We start from the raw sequence: 21630 nt of genomic DNA on the forward strand, positions 1-21630 counted from the left end.
GAAAAGTTTAAAAAGAAAACAACACTACTCCTTAAAGTGTGGGTAAAAGTGATAACAGAGTTTGTCAAGTAATCCATTCATGGTTTGTTTTTGCAGGAAGATGATGAGTCAGACAGTGACTTGTCTATGGCACCAACAGATATCTACCTATCTCCCATTGGATCACCTCGTAGATTATCAAGAGTTGATTTATTGATGTCTCCAGATTTCACAGCCAAGGATATCATGAAAAAAGCTGCAAGTAAGTACACTGATTCACTTCACCTTGTGGTATGTATGGTCTTTCCAGCACATGAGATCATATCTGTGTTTTTATACATTTTGATCATTCTCACGTATATACATATTGTTGAGAAATGGCCTGAAATGTCAGAGAAATACATGCATTCTTGCATGATGTCACAACATTGCGTAAAATTACATAGATAGTAACTTTATGTATCAAATATATCTCATATTCAATTGAAAACTCATTAGAATATATAATAGCTCCCTTTCGCCACAATGGTTTGGCCCAAACCCATTGTAATCAATGGTGATTGTGGACCTGTTTACAGGGAATTAGGGCTTAACAGGTTTAGGGGTTACTCCAGTAACTCTCATCATGCAAATATGTTTTGTAAACTTTGATGGCCATAAACAGCTATTACCAAGTATTCCTGACCCATATTCATATTCTGAGGCAATCTGACATAATGCTACTGTGATATGTTTTATACTTTGCAGTGTACCGCAAGAGAAACAAGTCTAGTAAGCTATTGTTTCAAAGTCCTGACTCTGGTTTAGATTTTGAAATGCCAGTATTTGGAGAATCACCTGGTGTCAGTCCAGCCCCCACCCCACCAAGCAGTGTCAGTGATGCTGAACTCTCTCAGGTATATAAACCAATCTATATTCCAGGTTGACCCAATAGCCATGGTGAATTTTATCTTCAAACCGTTGAATTTTCCATTCCCTGGTCCAACAGACCATTGAACATTACAGGACTCACAGGGCTACTGGGACAATGCATGCATACAAGGACTATGCTAGCTGGAAGGACCATAAGATTTGGGCTAATGTGCAGCGCCTCGGAAGCTGTTATCCGACTGGTTGGCTGAATCTTACCATTATAATTGAATAATACAAATAGACTCCCTAAGTTGCTGTGAACAGTGACAATAAACTGATCAGATATAACCTTCTGCACATCAGCAGTAAGATTTATAAGTACTGGTATTGGACCACCACATACAATAGCAGATGGATTTGCACACCCTTGAATTTACTCCAGTATTGTTCCCTCTGTTGTCATTGATATTGAACTTGTAGTTTTCTACTGGCATCCACAATTGATCCGTGAGAAACAGAGGTGTAGAAAAATTCGTCAGTGAAGGATTAAAATACATGTACAGTAGATTCTGATATTGTAGAAGTCTTTCTTACAGTTGCTGACTCTAACTAATCACAGTAATTGTACTCAGTCATTTGCTACACAGTAAGAGGGTTTTCTTAAAATAATGTAGTGTGTTGTACATCACATTTCAGGAGGAATCTGAGGAAGAAGAAGAGGAAGAGGAGGAAGTTGAAATTACATTTGAACCAATTGAAAAACCTGAAGGTCTGTCCAAAAATATGAATTATATCATAACAAATGCAGTGATCTGATTGGTCGAGATGTGAAAACAACCGTGGTATATTCGCAATATACCACGGTAGGCACACTCACAAGCTTTCGGCAAGGGCAAAATCCTTGATGTTCTATGCCAGAATTTCAATATACTGTTATGATATAATAGCAATAAATCACACCAAGTGACGGTATACCACTCGGTTTTGACCAGTTCACTTCATATATGTCGTGAACTTGTCAAAATCTCATGGAATTGTCACTGGGTGTGTTTTATTGCTTAATTATATCATACCAGTATATTGATGGCGCAAATACAGCGATCTGATTGGTCGAGACATGAAAAGAACCGTGGTATATTGGCGATATACCACGGCTGGCATACGCGCGAGCTCTCAGCTTGAGCAAAAACCCGTTTTTGACGTTCCATGCCATAATTTCAATATACTGTTATGATATAATAGCAATAAAGCACACCCAGCGACGGTATACCACGAGATTTTGACCAGTTCACGACATATATGCACGAGCGATATGTCATACATATTTGAGATAATCCTTTGTGTTGTGAAAATCTTGCCTAGTTTTCACTTTTCAGTCTATTGCAACCATTAATAGTAAGTAGTAGAGACAGTCAGTGTCTCACACTGTCACAATGTGAGAGTTCTATTGCAACCATTAATAGTAATAGGTAGAGACAGTCAGTGTCACACACTGTCACAATGTGATAGTTCTATTGCAACCATTAATAGTAAGTGGTAGAGACAGTCAGTGTCACACACTGTCACAATTTGATAGCTCTATTGCAACCATTAATAGTAAGTGGTAGAGACAGTCAGTGTCACACACTGTCACAATGTGATAGTTCTATTGCAACCATTAATAGTAAGTGGTAGAGACAGTCAGTGTCACACACTGTCACAATGTGATAGTTCTATTGCAACTATTAATAGTATGTGGTAGAGACAGTCAGTGTCACACACTGTCACAATGTGATAGTTCTATTGCAACCATTAATAGTAAGTGGTAGAGACAGTCAGTGTCACACACTGTCACAATGTGATAGTTCTATTGCAACCATTAATAGTAAGTGGTAGAGACAGTCAGTGTCACACACTGTCACAATGTGATAGTTCTATTGCAACCATTAATAGTAAGTGGTAGAGACAGTCAGTGTCACACACTGTCACAATGTGATAGTTCTATTGCAACCATTAATAGTAAGTGGTAGAGACAGTCAGTGTCACACACTGTCACAATGTGATAGTTCTCTCTCATACAATGTAGAATTCAATGATGTTCAATACACTGTATTAAAATATAGCATGTGCAACTTCTGATATACATCAATTCCTACGTGTGGCTGTATATTCACAATTGTATGTTATATCCAATATACTTGCTATCTCTCTAGAAACTACACCAGCAATAACTATTGAGATTCCTGAAGTGAAGACACCAGACAGCCAAACTAGCAAGAAATCTAGGTTTGATCTGTCCAGTTACAAGATAGATGCTAAAGCACTGATGAAAGATGCACAGAAAAGACCTAAGAGTTCAACAGAAGCACCGCCGAAACAAGTAAGTTGCTCTGATTTTCAACAACCTTGACTGTCTGGTGAGTTACCAGACCTACTCAAATATACATGGATTTTGGCCTGAAAGGATTAATCCAATACAAAATGCTGTAAAGTCGTAGGATCTGATTGTATTTCTTTGGCAAAGTTGTGTTAATAATGAAAAAACTATGTCAATGGAACTTAAACAATGAATCATTGTGTGAATTTTGTAAAACATGATACAATCAAGCATTGTCATTTTGCATTTACTATTGCTAAAAATGTGTGTGCTGTACACGCTATGTCCTGCTATATAGTTGTTGTACATTGTCTTGCTATGTAGTTGCTGTACAGTATATTTTGCTTGTTTGATTATGATACTCACTGATGAAGATAGAAATAATATATGACTGTAGTTGTGTTTACATCACTGAGAAATCAAGTACATGTATTGTGTTATGGAATGTTAAACTGAATCTGTTCTTTCTGTGTTGTGATTTGAACAGGAACCAGAAGTACCGGCAGAAGACATCACAACCAAGGTAACATATATTTCAAGTTTTACACTGAAGTACTTGATAGTTTATATTGCTAGTCTAGAAATCATGTTAATAATTAACCTTGTCAATCAAGCTAAATGTGTCAAGTTGAAACACTGTATTTAGTAGGGTGTTCAGAATTAAAAATAACAGCCATTATAATACATTTAAGAATGAGAACAATAGAGTTTTGGGTGTACTAAAATAGATTATGTACGGAATTGGCTTTCCATAACAGTGACTCTTTCCTGTTGTGCCTGTGTGCGCAGAAGATTCTGTGAGTGCCTCTGCACATTCACGTCTGGATGATTGCCAAGAATATATCTGTATATGTACACATAGTTGCACAGGCCAGTGTTCCTGCCAGGAATTTTAGATCAGGGGACACTGTGTTCCACTGCCATTTATTTTGGGGACATTTTGTACATTTTGGGGACAACAAGCAGTTGTCAATCAAATTTTGCATTATTTCGTAACACATTAGTTTCACTGAACAAAATTCAAGCTACCAGGACCGCGTCGCTATGCTTGAATTTCAGGCAATTGAAGCAGTATACCATATCTGCCGCAAATCAGAGCTCAGACGGACTACAGTCAAGCAAATTATGATATCAAGTGCAGCGTTTTAATTACTTTTAATCATAGAGCTAGCTCCGAAAGTACGTTGTGTAAGCCTCACAATAATTATGCAAAACAAAGATCATCGTCAGTAACAGATATTACTTGTAGACTACACCCATCACAGTTGACTCACGAGTGCGCCCAAGGTGACCGGCAGTACGCAAGAGTGTGGGACAACGGGTTCTGTTTTGGGGACATTGTCGCAAGGGCGCGTCCTGGCGGCAACACTGACAGGCTATCAGAAAGTGCATTCAAGATAGTGTTCCATACTTGCCACAAATCATAAGAAATATTATCATGACATTGCATGAACACAGTTACTTGGTCATTTGATACCCTAGTCATGAATGTAAGATGTGTAATAAAGTTATTATGAAAATACTGCAAAGGATGCACCCAGACATGGGGCTCACACATTACCTTTAGCTATATAAGTCAGGCATACGCTGTGCCACGGTTCAGAGGGACCTTGGCTGTGCCTATGTCCTCCTGCATCCTTTGTGGTCTTTTCGTTATAAGCACATGTGATACACGGTAAGTATACAGCCACAGAAAAAAGAGTTGAAGAAGTGATAGTCAGGAAATGTAAAATTTTCAACAGAATTTAAAATAAATTTCATAATTATGTATGAATTGTCTGAGAATGACATCTGATATAGCAGTGTCACATTACAATAATTACCATATCACGTAACCCATAGAAACCAGCTGTACCAGCCCGTGTTATTCAGAAGAAACAAATGAAAAGGAGAGAATGAGAGTCACTGGAGGGAAAGTAAGAACACCTGATCCAGGAGAGGGTGAGAGAGTAGAATCCAGACAAGAAATAAAGCAGCCAGAGGAAACGGAGGAAATACAGCGACCACAGAGTAGTGTTGAATCAACACCTGAACCTGGACAGAAAGGAAGTCCATTTATGGTGTCCAAGAAACAAACTGTGAAAAAGGTACTCATCCTATACTTAATGAAGTATTTCTAGAATACAATGAAAATCAAAGTACTCATAACATTCTTTTTACAAATGAACAATAGATTTCTTTCTGATTCCCAAATGCTAGCAGCAGTTTCTGTCAGCAGTGCCTTATCATGTAAGTCAGAACATCAACAGTGCCGTATTATGTAGGTCAGAACATAGTAGTAATTCAAATACAATTTCCTACTGCTTAGGATGTGTACAGGTGTTGCAGAAATCTACAGGGGAAGTGCCATTCAGTATCAGATTGTGTAATCAAAACTTGTTGCATCAATGTCTGTGATGAGTTGAACTTACCATTGGGAAGAGCTAGGAAAGTGATCTTGCTATTATATATTAAATTTCATTATGTAATCTGTTGTGTGAGTCTTAGATAATGGGAATGTTTTTCTCTTAGTATGGCCTTCTGTTTATCATCGATTTTAATTCAACAGCATTTTTCCAATTGGCAGCTAAAAATGTTTTAGTGTAACCCCATCATAGAGCTAAGTTACATCAAACATCTACATCAAATTCAACTCAATGATGATTGGTTTAAATGCACAGTATCTACCTTGAATCCTACCTTGAATCCATGAAGTATGCGGTATAGGCTAGTGATATATTAGTGTGTATTTCGAGAATATTTAATCATAATGAAATAAATATCAGCAATATGCCCTTTTTGTAGCTTTTAACATTTTTATAATGTTTCATATTGAGATTAATATCTTCCAAAATTCTTTCTGCATATCAGTGTGAAAATTTTAGTATTTCTTCTAAAATTCTTTCTGCATATCTGAATCAGTAAAAATTTTAACAGTATTCACAACCTTTGGATTATGTGGTTTTGCCCTACACTGTCAAGACGGTAACATTTTAGGCATTATTGATGCAAACTGCGGTATAAAGGAAACAGTTTTGTCCAGTGATTAAAAATTCTCCAACATTTATTTGTAAAGATGCCAAGCAATACTTCCTGGCTAAGAATAAGTTTGAAATTGCTGGTACATTTTTTCTAGCAGTTACAAATATTAAAGTGTGACAAGCCTTGTAGGGAAAGAGAAGAAAGATACGTAACACCCATTATTTATTCTACAGGAAAACACAGCACCTTTGCAAAGCAAACAACCAATCAGCAAATCAGGAACTGTGGTTGCTAAGACAACTAGTCAACAAAACAAGATGTCTGCATCGAGTACAGTGATCACATTGAAACCTAGTGGTAGTGCTGAAGTTTCAAGATCTGGTATGAAACCTGGCAAAGTGTTGAAGAAAACAAAGAAGACATCAACGGTAGACAGCAGTAAAAGCAGTAAACCAATGGTGTCAGTGTCACCAACAGCAGGAGTTGATGAAGACAAACAGCAAACTGAAACAGATACTGAAACTGGTGACAATGAGGGACAGGTATGTAGGACATTGCTGTATTGTGTGGAAATGTCATATTGAAAACTTTGAAATTAACAGCATACTATTCATGGCAAATTATTCATCTACAAGTGAAGGTAAATATCATGAAAGCTAACTTACACATAGAAGGAACATCCAAGTTTCATGTAAACTTTACATACAATATAGATGTAGGAGCAGATACCCTGCTTGGTGATGACTTTCTCAAATTTATCAATCAAGTAGATGCATTGTACTTATTATTAAACCTCAACCTCTCCATAGATTACTTTCCAAGTGTAAGGATCATTTGTTGTGGATTGTCCATTGTAAGTGTCTTATCTTAAAATGTATAAACATCTTAAAATAACCAAATATGAAAGTAGCAGGATTTTTCCTTCCATGATACACAGCATTTCATGCATTTGTCTGTTGTCATCCAGGACAAAGCAGCTGAGGTTGAATCACAAGTTGAGGAAGCCAAAGAAACTAAAGATGATAAAAACAGTTTAACTTACGGCACAGATGTGGCAACTGACATTGGTCAAGGTATGTTGATATTGCCCTGGTCCATCCCCTTGGTATCTTTAAAACCCTTACGGCAGTAGTCTAAGGTAACTATTTGTTCTACAAAGGAAAGAAGGAATCTACCCCTGCACCATGGGTCAACATGTTCAAAAATATGTCTGAAGGGAAATTCAAAATCAGTCATCACAGTCAATGAAATTGTCTTGAATGAATTTCAACAATGATGACCCTTAATGAAATAGATTCTGATCTCTGCCTAGCTCTTCAAATAATTGAATGTTCATGACTTTGTGCCCTCCAAGCCAAATTTATGTGTCCCTAGCTAAAGCAAGTTTTCTTTGATTTGAGAAGTGTACATATGACACATTTTGCTAAATGGTTGATTCAAGGAAATTTCAAGAAATTCCTAAATCTACTAAGAGTTCAGAAATCTTCAAAGCTAGAGGGTACATTGCCCATGTCTTTCTTGAAAAACCATCAAGAATATGACGATATCAGTTTGATATCCATATGTCAATGAGTACTGTTCTATGAAATTGTTCAGGTAAGATGCACATGTATATTCAGTGAACCTGAAACACTGCTGTGCTGTTAGAAACTGCCATATCACTCAAAATTACAAAAAAATGTAATCTGTAAGTGTATGTAGTGTATTGTCATCAATCAAAGTCTGATAAAATGTATAAAAACTGGAAATTGTGTACCTGGTGGTGTGAGTTTTGAAAATTAGTATACAAAAAGGTAGGATTTGGTTCATACAAAAATGATATGAAATCTAGATACTATATGTGGCATTCATGATTGATGTGATATGAGAAACACATTGCTACTTCTTGAAAGTCTCACATTGATATGAGTTTATGGCAGTGATTCAGGGTCACTGGAGATTACTAGGCCTGGTACCTTGTACTGCATTTACTAATTGTGTGTTAACATTGTACATATTCATCATTTCTTGCTGTATAACATGCAATATTCAGCACAGTAGAATTTGGTCAACCTGTATAAAAGTAAGGTTTTTTGTAATATCAAATTATTTATGTGATCATTTAACATAATAATAACCTTGTCTTTAGTTTTTTATGGCATCATATTTTTATTTATTTCAATTGTGTCTGGCATATATTCAAAGTATAGAATGATATAGAAACCAATTGACAAAACTTATAATTTTGTATTGTATCACAGTGGCATCCACTGTGCTTCATAACTTGATAAAAGATTATTTCAAATGAGAAGTGTTTCCAGTCTACCATTCTTCATTGATATGTGTTGACTTCAGACTTAATAGAAGTATAAATGTATCTGTAAATCTCATATTGACACTGTTACTGATAAAGCTTGTGAATGCTGCAGCATATTACAGGTTGGCCATTTCTCACAAAGCTGTTTGTATTGAAGTTTTGTTCCCGATATAGCCCAAGTCACCATGTTGTTCCTTGTGTGTCTCATGTCAAGCTGTTCAATGTGATATTTGTATGGCTGTATTATCTGCATAGTCTTCATCAGTGTTCTAATAACAGCTTTACGTATACAGTGTGGTGTCTACAATAACACAGTCTTGTCAACATATCACTTCAAACCCTTTACAGTCATACTCACCAAATAACATACAGCAGATACTGAAGTGTTTTGTAAGAGCCAATAAACAACTTTTAATGGTAGTCATGTGACCGTTGCACTGATTAATACATCACTGCACAACATTTACCATTCATTGATAATCAGTGTCAGTTTACTGTATGCTAGGACTTTGATTTGATTCTAAGAGCCAATCAACAACTGTTAATGTTAGTCATGTGACCATTGCACTGATTAATACATCACTGCACAACATTTATCATTCATTGATAATCAATGTCAGTTTACTGTATGCTAGGACTTTGATTTGATTCTAAGAGCCAATCAACAACTGTTAATGGTAGTCATGTGACCATTGCACTGATTAATACATCACTGCACAACATTTACCATTCATTGATAATCAGTGTCAGTTTACTGTATGCTAGGACTTTGATTTGATTCTAAGAGCCAATAAACAACTTTTAATGGTAGTCATGTGACCATTGCACTGATTAATACATCACTGCACAACATTTACCATTCATTGATAATCAGTGTCAGTTTACTGTATGCTAGGACTTTGATTTGATTCTAAGAGCCAATCAACAACTGTTAATGTTAGTCATGTGACCATTGCACTGATTAATACATCACTGCACAACATTTATCATTCATTGATAATCAATGTCAGTTTACTGTATGCTAGGACTTTGATTTGATTCTAAGAGCCAATCAACAACTGTTAATGTTAGTCATGTGACCATTGCACTGATTAATACATCACTGCACAACATTTACCATTCATTGATAATCAGTGTCAGTTTACTGTATGCTAGGACTTTGATTTGATTCTAAGAGCCAATCAACAACTGTTAATGTTAGTCATGTGACCATTGCACTGATTATACATCACTGCACAATAACTACCATTCATTGATAATCAGTGTCAGTTTACTGTATGCTAGGACTTTGATTTGATTCTAAGAGCCAATCAACAACTGTTAATGGTAGTCATGTGACCATTGCACTGATTAATACATCACTGCACAATAACTACCATTCATTGATAATCAGTGTCAGTTTACTGTATGTTAGGATATTGATTTGATTCTAAAAGCCACTAGTGAAAATATCCTGTGTCAATCATCGTGAAAATTGTTTTCCTTTGCATTAATCATTCAATGTTGACTATTGTCTCATACTTGTGTTTCTGAAATGTGACTAATACATGTATGTTGATGAAATCTCTAGTAGTAATATTTTTGTGATAAGCATTTTTTTCATGATCTGAAACTATTTTTGATGGTTATTTCAGTTGATGTCCTATTTGTTCAGTTATCAAAGTTTTTTGAAAGTCATTCATTAATTTTTAATTTGTTACCGGTAACTCATGAATTAGATTGATCAAAAATATACAGAGGCATAATAGCATAGACTGTTTCATTCTGTATATACTTCATTCTTATTCATGATCCTTGAACATCTTTTGAAATTTCCAGTAAGCAATGATTTTCACTAAAATTCCTCATAGCTGTGTCATCAATGATTTTCATGAAGAACATTCCTCTAAACCATATCATAGCCATGGACAAGATTATCAATTATAAAATTCTAATGAGTTTGTCTTCCTTAAGAATCCTTGGCAGTAATATGAAATAGTTGTTTTACAGTAATACTAAAAACTTAGAGATATACAGGAGTATAATTTACAGATTTTGTCAGTAATCTACAGTCATTTGATTTCACTGGGTACTGAGTGTATCCAGTTGATTTCACCACATTCACCGTTCATTGACAAGTCACTGTACATTACAAACCACCATAACATTTGTAGGCACCACAGCTATGTACAAGGCTGGCATTAGGATGGCTATAGCCAGAAAATACAGCCCTAGAGATATACAGAAAGACATAATAGAAGATGAGAGTGATGAAGAGCCAGAACTGATGGCACTCAAAGAAGACTCACCAATATCATCACCATTACCCACGCAGGATCTCTTCCTCACTCAACCAAGCCATACAGTTCATAAACCTAGGCATAGCAGCCACCATATCCACAAACCTAGACAAATTCACAAAAGTAAAATACGTGAAACAAAATCTGATATTGTGATACGTGGCTTGCGTGATTCATCCACTGTGAGTAGAGACACAGTACCGATAGTCATCCCCACTGCTAGCAAGGATGAGGAAGAGATCACTGCAGATGACACAAATAGTAACATTAGCCGTATATTGGAGATAGGTAAGTCACTGCTTTCCCTGAACACCCAGTATGCTAGCATGGCAATGCTTTACATGTAATCACCATAGCACAGCATGGATATTGCTCTAACATTTCCATTGGGTTTTTTACACGTTCACATTCATGTCTCTTTTCAATCAAGTCTTGTTCAAACTATTCTCAGCCTGTTTCTTCTTTATCAGTGAGTTCAAACCATGTGTAGATACATTTAATTTAACCAACAAATAATCAAAATGTGAAAGAAGCAGTGTAAAAACTATGTCATATTTGATGGTCAAGTGTCCCTTCCAAAAGAACACTTTGTGACATCATGGATGAATGGGGTAACAGGCTCAGAAAAGTAAGTTATATATCTTTAGCAAAGTAATTGTAAGGTAATTATAAATGTGTAACTATCACTAGTAATGGATTTACTTCCCTCAGGTTCATACTAAGTATGAGTATCTTTGGGTTAAGGTCAATAGATACTTCATGTTAAGGTAATCTCTTCTTAAATCTTTGGGATGTTTTTCTCTCCTCAAATAAAGAATGTGACAAATTTCTAAGCAAGTTTATCTGTAAAATGTTCAATAGCTTGTAACAACCTCAAACTGTTTAACTCTATGCATGTCATTGATTTCGAGTATAAAATCTTGCATAGTAAAAGCAAATATTAATACGTTAATTTTGAAGAATGCCTTTTTTTTACTGACTTTTGCTATGTAAAATTGGAATTATTGAGCATGCTATCATATTTTTGCTGTGTTTTGATGAATAAACACAGTTTTAATATTCCTTGTATATATTCTTGTGATTCTGTACGACCTAGGTGAAAGACTTCAGACTGATAAACGACCTCATACTGCCCATGTGACATTTCAAGATCAAAAAGAGGTAAGGTCCCCAAAGTGAATGAGTTTTGCAACTTGACATCAGTCAAGACAATTATAGAACAGGGTGTCACATTGTTTGAACAAATACATATAAGAAACCTACTGTTGTTAGATGCATTTCTAACCTAGTTGTCATCAAACAGGGGTTTGTTACTATCAATATGAAATGTCAGTAGTGTAGAAGAGATAGATATTCAATGCCATGTGGAAGAGTTACAAATACAATGTAATGTTGTATTTGAGAGGAAAATCAGCTTTAACAATCTTTAGCTCCTAATTTGTGTACTTCTTTTAAACCTTACATACTTCTTGAAAGATTTTCACTTCCCAATTGTCTATTTATGTATTTTGTTTAGTATCAGTGCATGGTTGTTATGAAAGCGACTATAATGAATTCATGGATTGCAAAAGTTAAACATGACACAGTCACATACATGTACTAGTACACAGTCCCTCCTGCAAGTATCATCATAGTGCTGACTCATTGCTGACTCAGAAAGCAGTTACACTATTTCATTGTTTATGTCAGGTACATTTGAAATAAGCAGCTTTCTATACCACGCATGATAAAAACAGCATCACCAATAATGCTTGTCAGCAGACAATTATTACGATAACGTTATGTACTTTATACTCTATTGCTATCACAGCTGGGGGATGAACTCATCAGGAAATATAGAAGTTGTCCAACGTAAGTTTCAGCAACAGAATGCTTTCTCGTTCTGTGGGTTTGTTGACAATCATCGTCCATCATCAACAACAGCTTCAACATTGTAGGGACAGGTGTATAATAAGGACATCTCTGGATTAATGGCTTAAACCATCAAAGATGAGATTGTCAACATAGTGTACAGTCTGCGTAAGGAATCATGGACTATGATGAATGCTGAAGTATGGAGGAGAGAGAGATGAAATCTGGAATGTGAAAGGAGAAAACTGTTCTTGCACAAATGAATAGCAGAATAGCATAGTTTCTTACAACTCAAGTAGTAGTTTTATATTCCAAGAGGAGTGATACACATATATCTCTATTGCTGTTGACTCAAATACAGCATACATTGAATTGAGTACCATACTGTAAAATACACACTGAATGCAGGCACTGATGATTTCACAGTCTACCAGTCTTCATATATAACAATGTTACATAGAGATTGTCTGCAGCCAGTATAACTTGTTCTTGTTTTTCATTTACATCCTCAAATTATCAACAAGGTTAACATACTTAAAGCCAATTGCAATGGTAAAGATTTTAGATCCTACCTTTGGTGATGTGAGTGTATCCTAGACTTCCAATAAATTATTGATTGTAGCATGTTGTAATTAAACACTCTTGGTTGATACAATCCACACTTTTGTTTGTTTTATTCTGATTTCAAGTTATTTGCATGTACTTGTCATAGGGATTAACTGATACCAGTCAAACAATGTTTTGCTGCTGTGTTTTGGTGCATGGCATGTAAACCCTGCACAATTTTTTCAAAACTATCAGTACAACAGTACGTTTTTTCATGAAGGAAGAGCAGCACTCAGTACACCAGTGTGTTGAATAACTTTACAACTTGGTTTGAAGGTTGTACACAACACCACCAGGAATTTACTATTCTAAGGAGAGCCTTTCTTCCTTTCTTTCCAACAGAACTCCATCTGATTGGCATAGCAAGGAATCTTGGTTTGAAGATTACCAGGAAAAATTGATAAAAAGGTAAAATTAAATATTGTACACAGCTAACGATTATGTGCAATAAAGGCCAATGCCTAAAAAGTTTAAATTCATACAAAACGCTGACTTGAATTGTAATCATTCTTATTATCTGTTACATGAGAAAGTTAAAGCAATGTAAGAGTCTCAGAGCAAAATCTATAAAGAATATCATCTTATTGAACCTTTGATCTGCAGTGTTGTTATTTTACTTATACATACATTTCCTTTGTTCATGTATTATATGTTATCTATCAATCTGATCTGTAAAGACATCAAACACAATAATGTTAAATATATTTAAAAATATCCTTCCAATAATAATAATAATATTTCTACATTGATTAGTAAAAGTTCCATTAGCAGTACCTTCTGGCAATTTTTTCGTTAGTTTTGATTGAAATGATCACTGGCTCATGTTGAATAGCCTGTCAAATAACAGAGAATCGCGTATTATTCGGATACATTACGTGCCCTACAACTAAATAACATGTGACTTTACAACGAAAATTTCAATTTTTGTCCGGACAGAAATACAAACTCTGTTGACACGCGAATTGCAACGTAGGCATTCTTCTGCACCTGCGCAAGCTATTTACAGCAATTTCAAAATAAATATTCATTACTTATGCCGGTACTTACGTCGTAGTCCATTGTCCGAGCACGTTGCGTAGCCAGATGTCTGGCAATCCACGACACAATGTTGTTTTGATCCCACAATAAACGTGAACTTGTACATCTCGCGTGATCGCGGCGTCACCATATCTGCGATCTCCTCAGCACGCTGAGCATGCCAGACGTCAACAAAAGAGCTCGGAAGGGCAACACTTTTAACAAAAAATAGCAGTTTTATGTTGCTATAACATCACTAATCATGTTTGTTTCTTCGTAAAACAAAATTTTGCAACAAATATGAGCCTCCAACATGGAATTTTCCGAGGTAAAAAATGGTCAAAAGTTACAAATAATGGCCCTTAAACTATCAAAAGAATATGACAGAACCCCATGACCTGTGAGTGCAAGCGCGTCGTACTAGCGGTATTTGCGCGAGTGCTGCGGTGTATTCGGTGGCAGTCCTTTCACAAAATTGGTAAATACTCATTAACATAAAGAAATGGCATAATGTTTTTGGTATTGCACTGCAGTGCAAATACCGGTAATATGCGCACGCTTTGATGCAAGTAAACTGTGGTACATATGATCATATGGTTGTATTCCATACTTCATCTCTTCTTTCAAATGTGTTAGTGATTAAACTGTTATGATTTTTCCTAGGAATCAGATGCTGAAAGCCCAAAGACAACAAAGAGTTGAAAGTGCTCATCAGAAAAGAAGATTGTTGGAGTTACGTCAGCGTGAGAGAAGGAGAGCTCTGCTTGGCCATGATACTTGTGGGGAAGGCTATCATAGTGACACTACTGGAGTTGACAGGGGTAAATATACAACGTGTATGATGTACCATGCAATTGATATGTTTCAAGGCATACACTCGTCAGAACTGTGCCCAAAGGTTGTATGGGACCATACGACTGATGTAAACACTGTATCCAAGGGACAATGGTGATTAATGAAAGTTAAAACATGTCCGTCATAATCTACATCGTATAATTTAAATATTGCAGCTATGAAGATGAGGTGCATCTAGATATCATACATGAAATACATTATTTGTAAACAAGAAACTCACACAGGCGCAGTTCCGACAACTGATTCCCCTTAAGCTATATACAGATATTATACATACTGTCAGCATCATTTATTGCTTGAGTATAAGTCACCAAAACAATGATTTGGCTCAGCAAAATATTTGAATAATTTGATGAATGTTGTGAGTGTATAAGATTTGTAATGGGACAATAGGATAACATTCTTCGTGAATAATATTAGTATGTTATTCAATGATTACTTTGTGATATCATGAAATATTATTACTTCACAATCCCTAAACACTTTTTGAAGTGAACATCAAAAAAATTAATGATTTCAAAAAGAAGAAATTGGTATATTCTTAGATGGTCACTATCAAAGTATGGTTTGTTTGTATTATTTGTCACAATTTTTGTTCGTGTTACACATTTGTTCGCAAACATAGGCAAATTCACAAGTCTTAGAGTAAAATTAATCACTATATATGAAGAGGCCGTAAGAGTTTATAATCAATAATAGACGAAGAATTACTGCTCTGTACAGGTAAAATATATCTTTTTGGCAAAACACCATGAAGGAAGCACAAACAAATAAATCACAGTTACTTGTTTCAAATGGGGTAGTTACTTGATGAGTAGACATAACAATACCTGTGAATTTCTCTACAGGGTAGTTACTTGATGAGTAGACATAACATAACCTGTGAATTTCTCTACAGATTTGATGACAAAGTCAGACTCTTCATTGAACACTTTGAAACGAAGAGCACAGAGTGCTGGCTTTATGAATGCACCAACATCAGTCTCTACAACACTGAACAGACCTCAATCTGCATTTGCTAAGTTCAAAGAAGATGAAGATCTAGCAGCAAATTTACCATTTAGGTAAGTCAGACTCTATTCTGCTCAACAGACTCATCAATCTAGCAGCCAATTTACCATTTAGGTAAGTCAGACTTTATTCTGCTCAACAGACTCGTCAATCTAGCAGCCAATTACCATTTAGGTAAGTCAGACTCTATTCTGCTCAACAGACTCGTCAATCTAGCAGCCAATTTACCATTTAGGTAAGTCAGACAGACTCTATTCTGCTCAACAGACTCGTCAATCTAGCAGCCAATTTACCATTTAGGTAAGTCAGACTCTATTCTGCTCAACAGACTCATCTATCTGGCAATCACAGACTATAATCTGCTTCCAATATCAATATTTGGATGTATTGGCAAATTGGATTGATTTATGTGATGAAGGTTCTATGTTGCAGCAGACTGAGCGCTGAAACTGACATCATCCTGATGTTGTCATACTTACCGCTGCAAGTTCAGTTATCAGTGTTTGCCGTAAAGATTACCCTACAGTTTACATTGATTGAGAAGACTACAGCAAAATGAAAAATGATTCTTTTCTGGCAATTCTGTTTGTCTTTGTCTTATAGCTGTCCCACATAGTTGCTGGCTCCATAAGTTCATTTGTTGTACAAAAGACTGTTGTCCATGGCTGTTGAGCCCTTGTTTTCCCATTTTTGATGTATGGTGGGACAGTGCTAGAGGTGTTCGACACCTGTTTATCTCTACCATTTACTGGCTTCTGTTTTTGTCCCGACTTTGTATGTATTGCTTAACTGTGGTGCAACAGGTTTTTCTCTCGCAGTCTAGTTGTTTTTTTATATTTGGGTGTCTCTATTCGGTCTTGTTATATATGTATGCCAGTGAGGAAACATAGTAAATAAATAAATAAATAAATAAATATCTTTTTGATCCAGTCTGCTATTCACACCATCTCTAGATCACACAATTCTTTAGGTATCACAGCTAGTTTATGAACCATGGCAAAACTGAAACAAAAACCAGCTTTACATGGCTGTAACTAACAGTCTCATTTTTAGTAGCATTTACTGTAAGGTGATTCTTCTTTGATTGAAAACTTCATAACTAAGGGCAATAGTGATTTATGTTGTGTAAACAGAAGTTTATCAATGGTACATGGCCACAGTGTATATACTCTAAGCTTTATTGTACCAAGTAGTTGCCATGGCAATCAGTGTGGATAGTAGACTCTCTAAGCTCCTCAATGGCTACGGACACTCAGATCAAATAAGCCAATCAGTTTAACCAAGTACAGCTTGTATCAGCAAACTGGTGAAGCTAGCAAGGGAATGTGACCAGGTCAGGGGACCAGGTCTGAGAAAGGAGTAATGGGAAGACAAAGTCATCTAATGCTATAGATGACTACAAACTTTATACTTGTACTAATAATAGACAGGTGCTCTATACAGTGAAGCATAACACTATGGTGATGGTCCAGTGATGTGAAGTGTCTTGAGGGTGGAACAGTCTCTGTTGATTAAAGAATTAGAGCCTTTTATTTTATTTCATCACCAGTTTTTTCAACCACTGTTAACAGGCAGTCATGTAAAGTTTTCAGAAATAATACCATACCAAATGAAATTTATTTCCCTGATTTCACTTCAGTTGAAGGGTTAACAATCTGCAATATCAAAACCAATATTTAGTAGCTGCTATTGTAATAAAATTGTATCCATAATTGTATCAATAATTTGTATTTATAATTTGCATCCATAATTTGTATACATAATTTGTACCCATAATTTGTATCAGGGATTTCATAATTTTTATATATAATTTGTATTCATAATTTGTATCTATAGTTTATATCCATAATTTGTATACATAATTTATATCCATAATGTGTATACATAATTTGTATCCATAATTTGTTTTACAGAGTACGTCTCAACAAACAACCAACAAGAATTAAAGTGAATGAGTCAGAAGTGTTTGAACATTTACCAGGTAATGGCAAACAATTGATTCTGAAAAAGCCACCTCCAAGTAAATCTGTACCAAGCAAGTGTAGGTAAGTACAGGAAATATACTTAAAGGCATTCGTTGGCGCCAGATTGTCTCATCAGAAAATTTACTAACAAGATTATAATTTCAATGGAAAACAAAAGGCTATCACATCTCCATAATCCTCTTACAAAACCAGAACAAAGGCGATTCCAGGGATCGCCAGAAATGTCTTTAATAATTTGACAAAAACATGCTGATATGCAAATTGCTCACAGCATAAATACAAAATGATATCATGTCTCACTCATTTTTGCATAGATTGAGTTATCCTTGCTGCAATTTCAAAGCATATCAACTGTTCAAAAGGCACTCTGTGTAACAAAACAGAATTTTAAAATTTGTCATATTATGAGAAATATTATTCAGTTTGAAACAGTTTTCCATTACCACTTTTTATACTTGATAACTTGTTATCATACTTCTTCCATTCAATTTCACAATTTTCAATGACTCACAGCAAGGCTCTCTGGTTATTCAAACATATTAGTGTTAACAACTTTGCATTAAGTATATGCAGTCAGAAATATATAGATTGAGTTATCCTTGTTGCAATTTCAAAGCATATCAACTGTTCAAAAGGCACTCTGTGTAACAAAACAGAATTTTAAAATTTGTCATATTATGAGAAATATTATTCAGTTTGAAACAGTTTTCCATTACCACTTTTTATACTTGATAACTTGTTATCATACTTCTTCCATTCAATTTCACAATTTTCAATGACTCACAGCAAGGCTCTCTGGTTACCCAAACATATAAGTGTTAACAACTTTGCTTTAAGTATATGCAGTCAGAAATATATTGAGTGCATTCTATGATCAGGGTCATGTAGTTAAGAACAAGTTTATTTTTCAAGAAAAAGGTAACTTAGAGAAACTAGTTTAACATTACATAGGCAGCCCTATGCATAATATATCATCACTACTTATAACTTTTGCCATTCATTTGACAAGATGGAATTCTGTAATGACTACAGTTAGACTAGTGAATTGCATTGAGCTGTACACTGCCTTAAAGAGTGTAGACATCTGTAAAGATGGAATTAATTAGAAATATCAATCAGTCAATTGGCGATGACATACTGTTTCAAAGAAACTACACAAGGCTCAAAAATTAAATTAAGAAAACCCTTTGAAAGAAATGAGAATTGGAGTTCTTGTAAAAACTGTACAGTGGATGACTGTCATTCATCTACAATTAAACATTTGATACTTTCTGTTGCATCACCAGACGTTATGTATTGGTATCACACACACCAGCAGCGCCACCAATTCCTAAACCAACTGCCTTGGAGGAACATCTTCTACCTAACAGATTCCCAAGAGATCTGAAACGTTGGAATGAATTTGAAGATTATGTCAAAAGTCGTGTGTCTGAAGATCCTCACATGATGTTTTCAGGTGTAGATGATTTTATGAGCTCTGCTTGGAAGTAAAAGATTTCCTTCAATTCTGCTGAATCTGGTACAGAAACATCGGCTTCAGAAGCAGTATCGGTCAAATTGCAAATTATGTGATAAAGTGTATTCCGTCCAGAATGAGTACAGAGCATTCATTGTTTAAAGACTTTAGCACTGTCCACTTTTCAAATGTATCCATGAGAATGCATTGTCTCCATTGGGATTTTTTTGAGATATTGTAATACGGCGTCTCAGTGTCTTTCTCATACTTTGAATGTGCAATTCACCTTTTGTAGATAGTATATTGTAAATATTTCACTCAAAACTTTTTGTGTTATTGACATTAAGTCTCTGTGTCTTGAATCTTTCTTCCTGTCCTGGTCAGTTGTAGCATGTTCAAAGTTAATTTATATTTATAGCTTTCAAGATGAGAAGCTACTAATATTGTTCAAAAACTTCAAAGTGTCGTTTTTACTTTATTTTGGACAAATTAATTTTACATACAAAGACTTTAAGAAATTGCTACAAATACCTTAAAACATTGCCAAGAGTGCTATAACATCTTGCTGTTTCATCTCTGAAAACAAGAACTAATAATACTGCCTAGGCTAGTTATGAATGCTATTTGAAGCATGCTGCTCTTGATATGAAATACTAAGATGAAAAAAATTATTATTGTACAGTGTCATAATTAATGAAATGTGTATATTGAAAGTGCATAGGAAAAATATCTATAAATGTGAGAAATGTGTGTAAAGGTATGCTACTTTTTCAGCAAGTTGTCTGGTTTACAAATGAAATTTAAAATTGTAGATTCTCAACTGTGGTGCAGTTATACTATTAACAGTGCTATGAAGTTTGGGAATCATATCTGTCCATCATGATTTTTAAGATCTTAAAAAATTGTATTGAAAAAGGAACTTTCAGAATATCATTTTAAATGAAGTTTAAGAATAATTATTTGCCTATCTATATATCAGTTATTTTGGGTGTCAACACAGCCTGTATAAGTATGATGAGCAATGATATTGTCAACCATTTAGTTCCAGACAAAAATTCCGTGGTGTACCGGTAGTACATCTGACTGTGCATACATAGGCTGTTCTGACCAGCTCTGGAATTTCACTGTACTTCAGTCGGCATATGAGGACATGAATCCTAGTATTTAATAAATAACTGTCGTACACTGCATCTCTCAATGGCATACTTATTACGAACGCATTGTGTGTGCCTGCTCAGAGTAGCAAATGAAAATTCAACATTCAACGCAGGCTGTACCGTTCACGTGAATAATTTGTGGTTCATCTGGGGTCAAAGGTCAAATATCATCTGAAAACGCCCAAAGTTATTGAACTCCGCGTTGGTGTTTTTCTACTCTTCTTCCACTGACACATGTTAATATATGTCCGGACAGTATTAAGAAAGTCATCGCTTCTCTAGACTTGAACAAAGCGAGTGGCCCGGACGGTATCTCCGCCTGCATCATTAAACACTGTACCGATGTTCTTGTTGTTCCCCTCCAAATTTTATTCCAAAAATCCATTTCTCTTGGTCAGTTTCCTTCTCAGTTTTCTCTCAGTTTAAACAGGCCAATGTTGTCCCCGTGTTTAAATCTGGTGGTCAATCAGCAGTTGAAAATTACCGCCCAATCTCCTTGTTGCCTCTTTTTGCTAAGATCTTCGAGGCAGTTATTGTTCCTCATATCTATCAACATATTAAACCAAATATTTCCATCGACCAGCACGGATTTGTTAAAAACAGATCCACTACAACTAACTTAGTGGATTATACAGATTTCATCTCTGTTTCACTGAACAATAAACAACAGGTAGATTCAATTTACACGGACTTTAGCAAGGCTTTTGACAGTGTCTGTCACACACTTCTCCTGTACAAAGCCGCCAAATTCGGTATATGTGGTAATCTGCACAGTTGGCTGGCTTCTTATCTTCATCTCAGACGACAGAGGGTAGTGTTTGGTAGTTGCTCGTCAAAATGGTACATTGCTTCGTCAGGTGTGCCCCAGGGTTCACTCTTGGGGCCACTACTTTTTGTTATGTTTATTAACGATATTTCACTGTTAGATATTTCTGCAAAGCTCAGCTTGTATGCCGACGATGCCAAGAT

At 35.6% G+C, this 21630-nt stretch overlaps 2 protein-coding genes across 3 annotated transcripts in view; both read left to right on the top strand.

The window, feature by feature from the left end:
* LOC139145809 (uncharacterized) overlaps nt 1-7154 on the top strand; it is a 46136-nt gene extending 38982 nt beyond the window's left edge. For both annotated transcript variants that reach the window (XM_070717195.1, XM_070717196.1), the window contains 8 exons: nt 97-241; nt 727-875; nt 1528-1600; nt 3024-3190; nt 3675-3710; nt 5030-5274; nt 6382-6690; nt 7116-7154. In XM_070717195.1, coding sequence (XP_070573296.1) covers nt 97-241; nt 727-875; nt 1528-1600; nt 3024-3190; nt 3675-3710; nt 5030-5086 — 627 coding nt within the window. In that variant the 3' untranslated portion in view covers nt 5087-5274; nt 6382-6690; nt 7116-7154. The remainder of the gene's footprint in view (nt 1-96; nt 242-726; nt 876-1527; nt 1601-3023; nt 3191-3674; nt 3711-5029; nt 5275-6381; nt 6691-7115) is intronic.
* A 3320-nt stretch (nt 7155-10474) lies between these two features.
* On the top strand, nt 10475-20895 carry LOC139145812 (uncharacterized). Its single transcript, XM_070717201.1, has 8 exons — nt 10475-11011; nt 11820-11884; nt 12534-12574; nt 13523-13588; nt 14861-15018; nt 15951-16116; nt 17977-18108; nt 19335-20895. The coding sequence occupies exons 1-8, from the start codon at nt 10609-10611 to the stop codon at nt 19537-19539; spliced, it is 1236 nt and encodes a 411-aa protein (XP_070573302.1). The 5' UTR covers nt 10475-10608; the 3' UTR covers nt 19540-20895.
* Nucleotides 20896-21630: the final 735 nt, after the last annotated feature.

This window comes from Ptychodera flava, chromosome 12, assembly GCF_041260155.1.
Source record: "Ptychodera flava strain L36383 chromosome 12, AS_Pfla_20210202, whole genome shotgun sequence".
NCBI lineage: Eukaryota > Metazoa > Hemichordata > Enteropneusta > Ptychoderidae > Ptychodera > Ptychodera flava.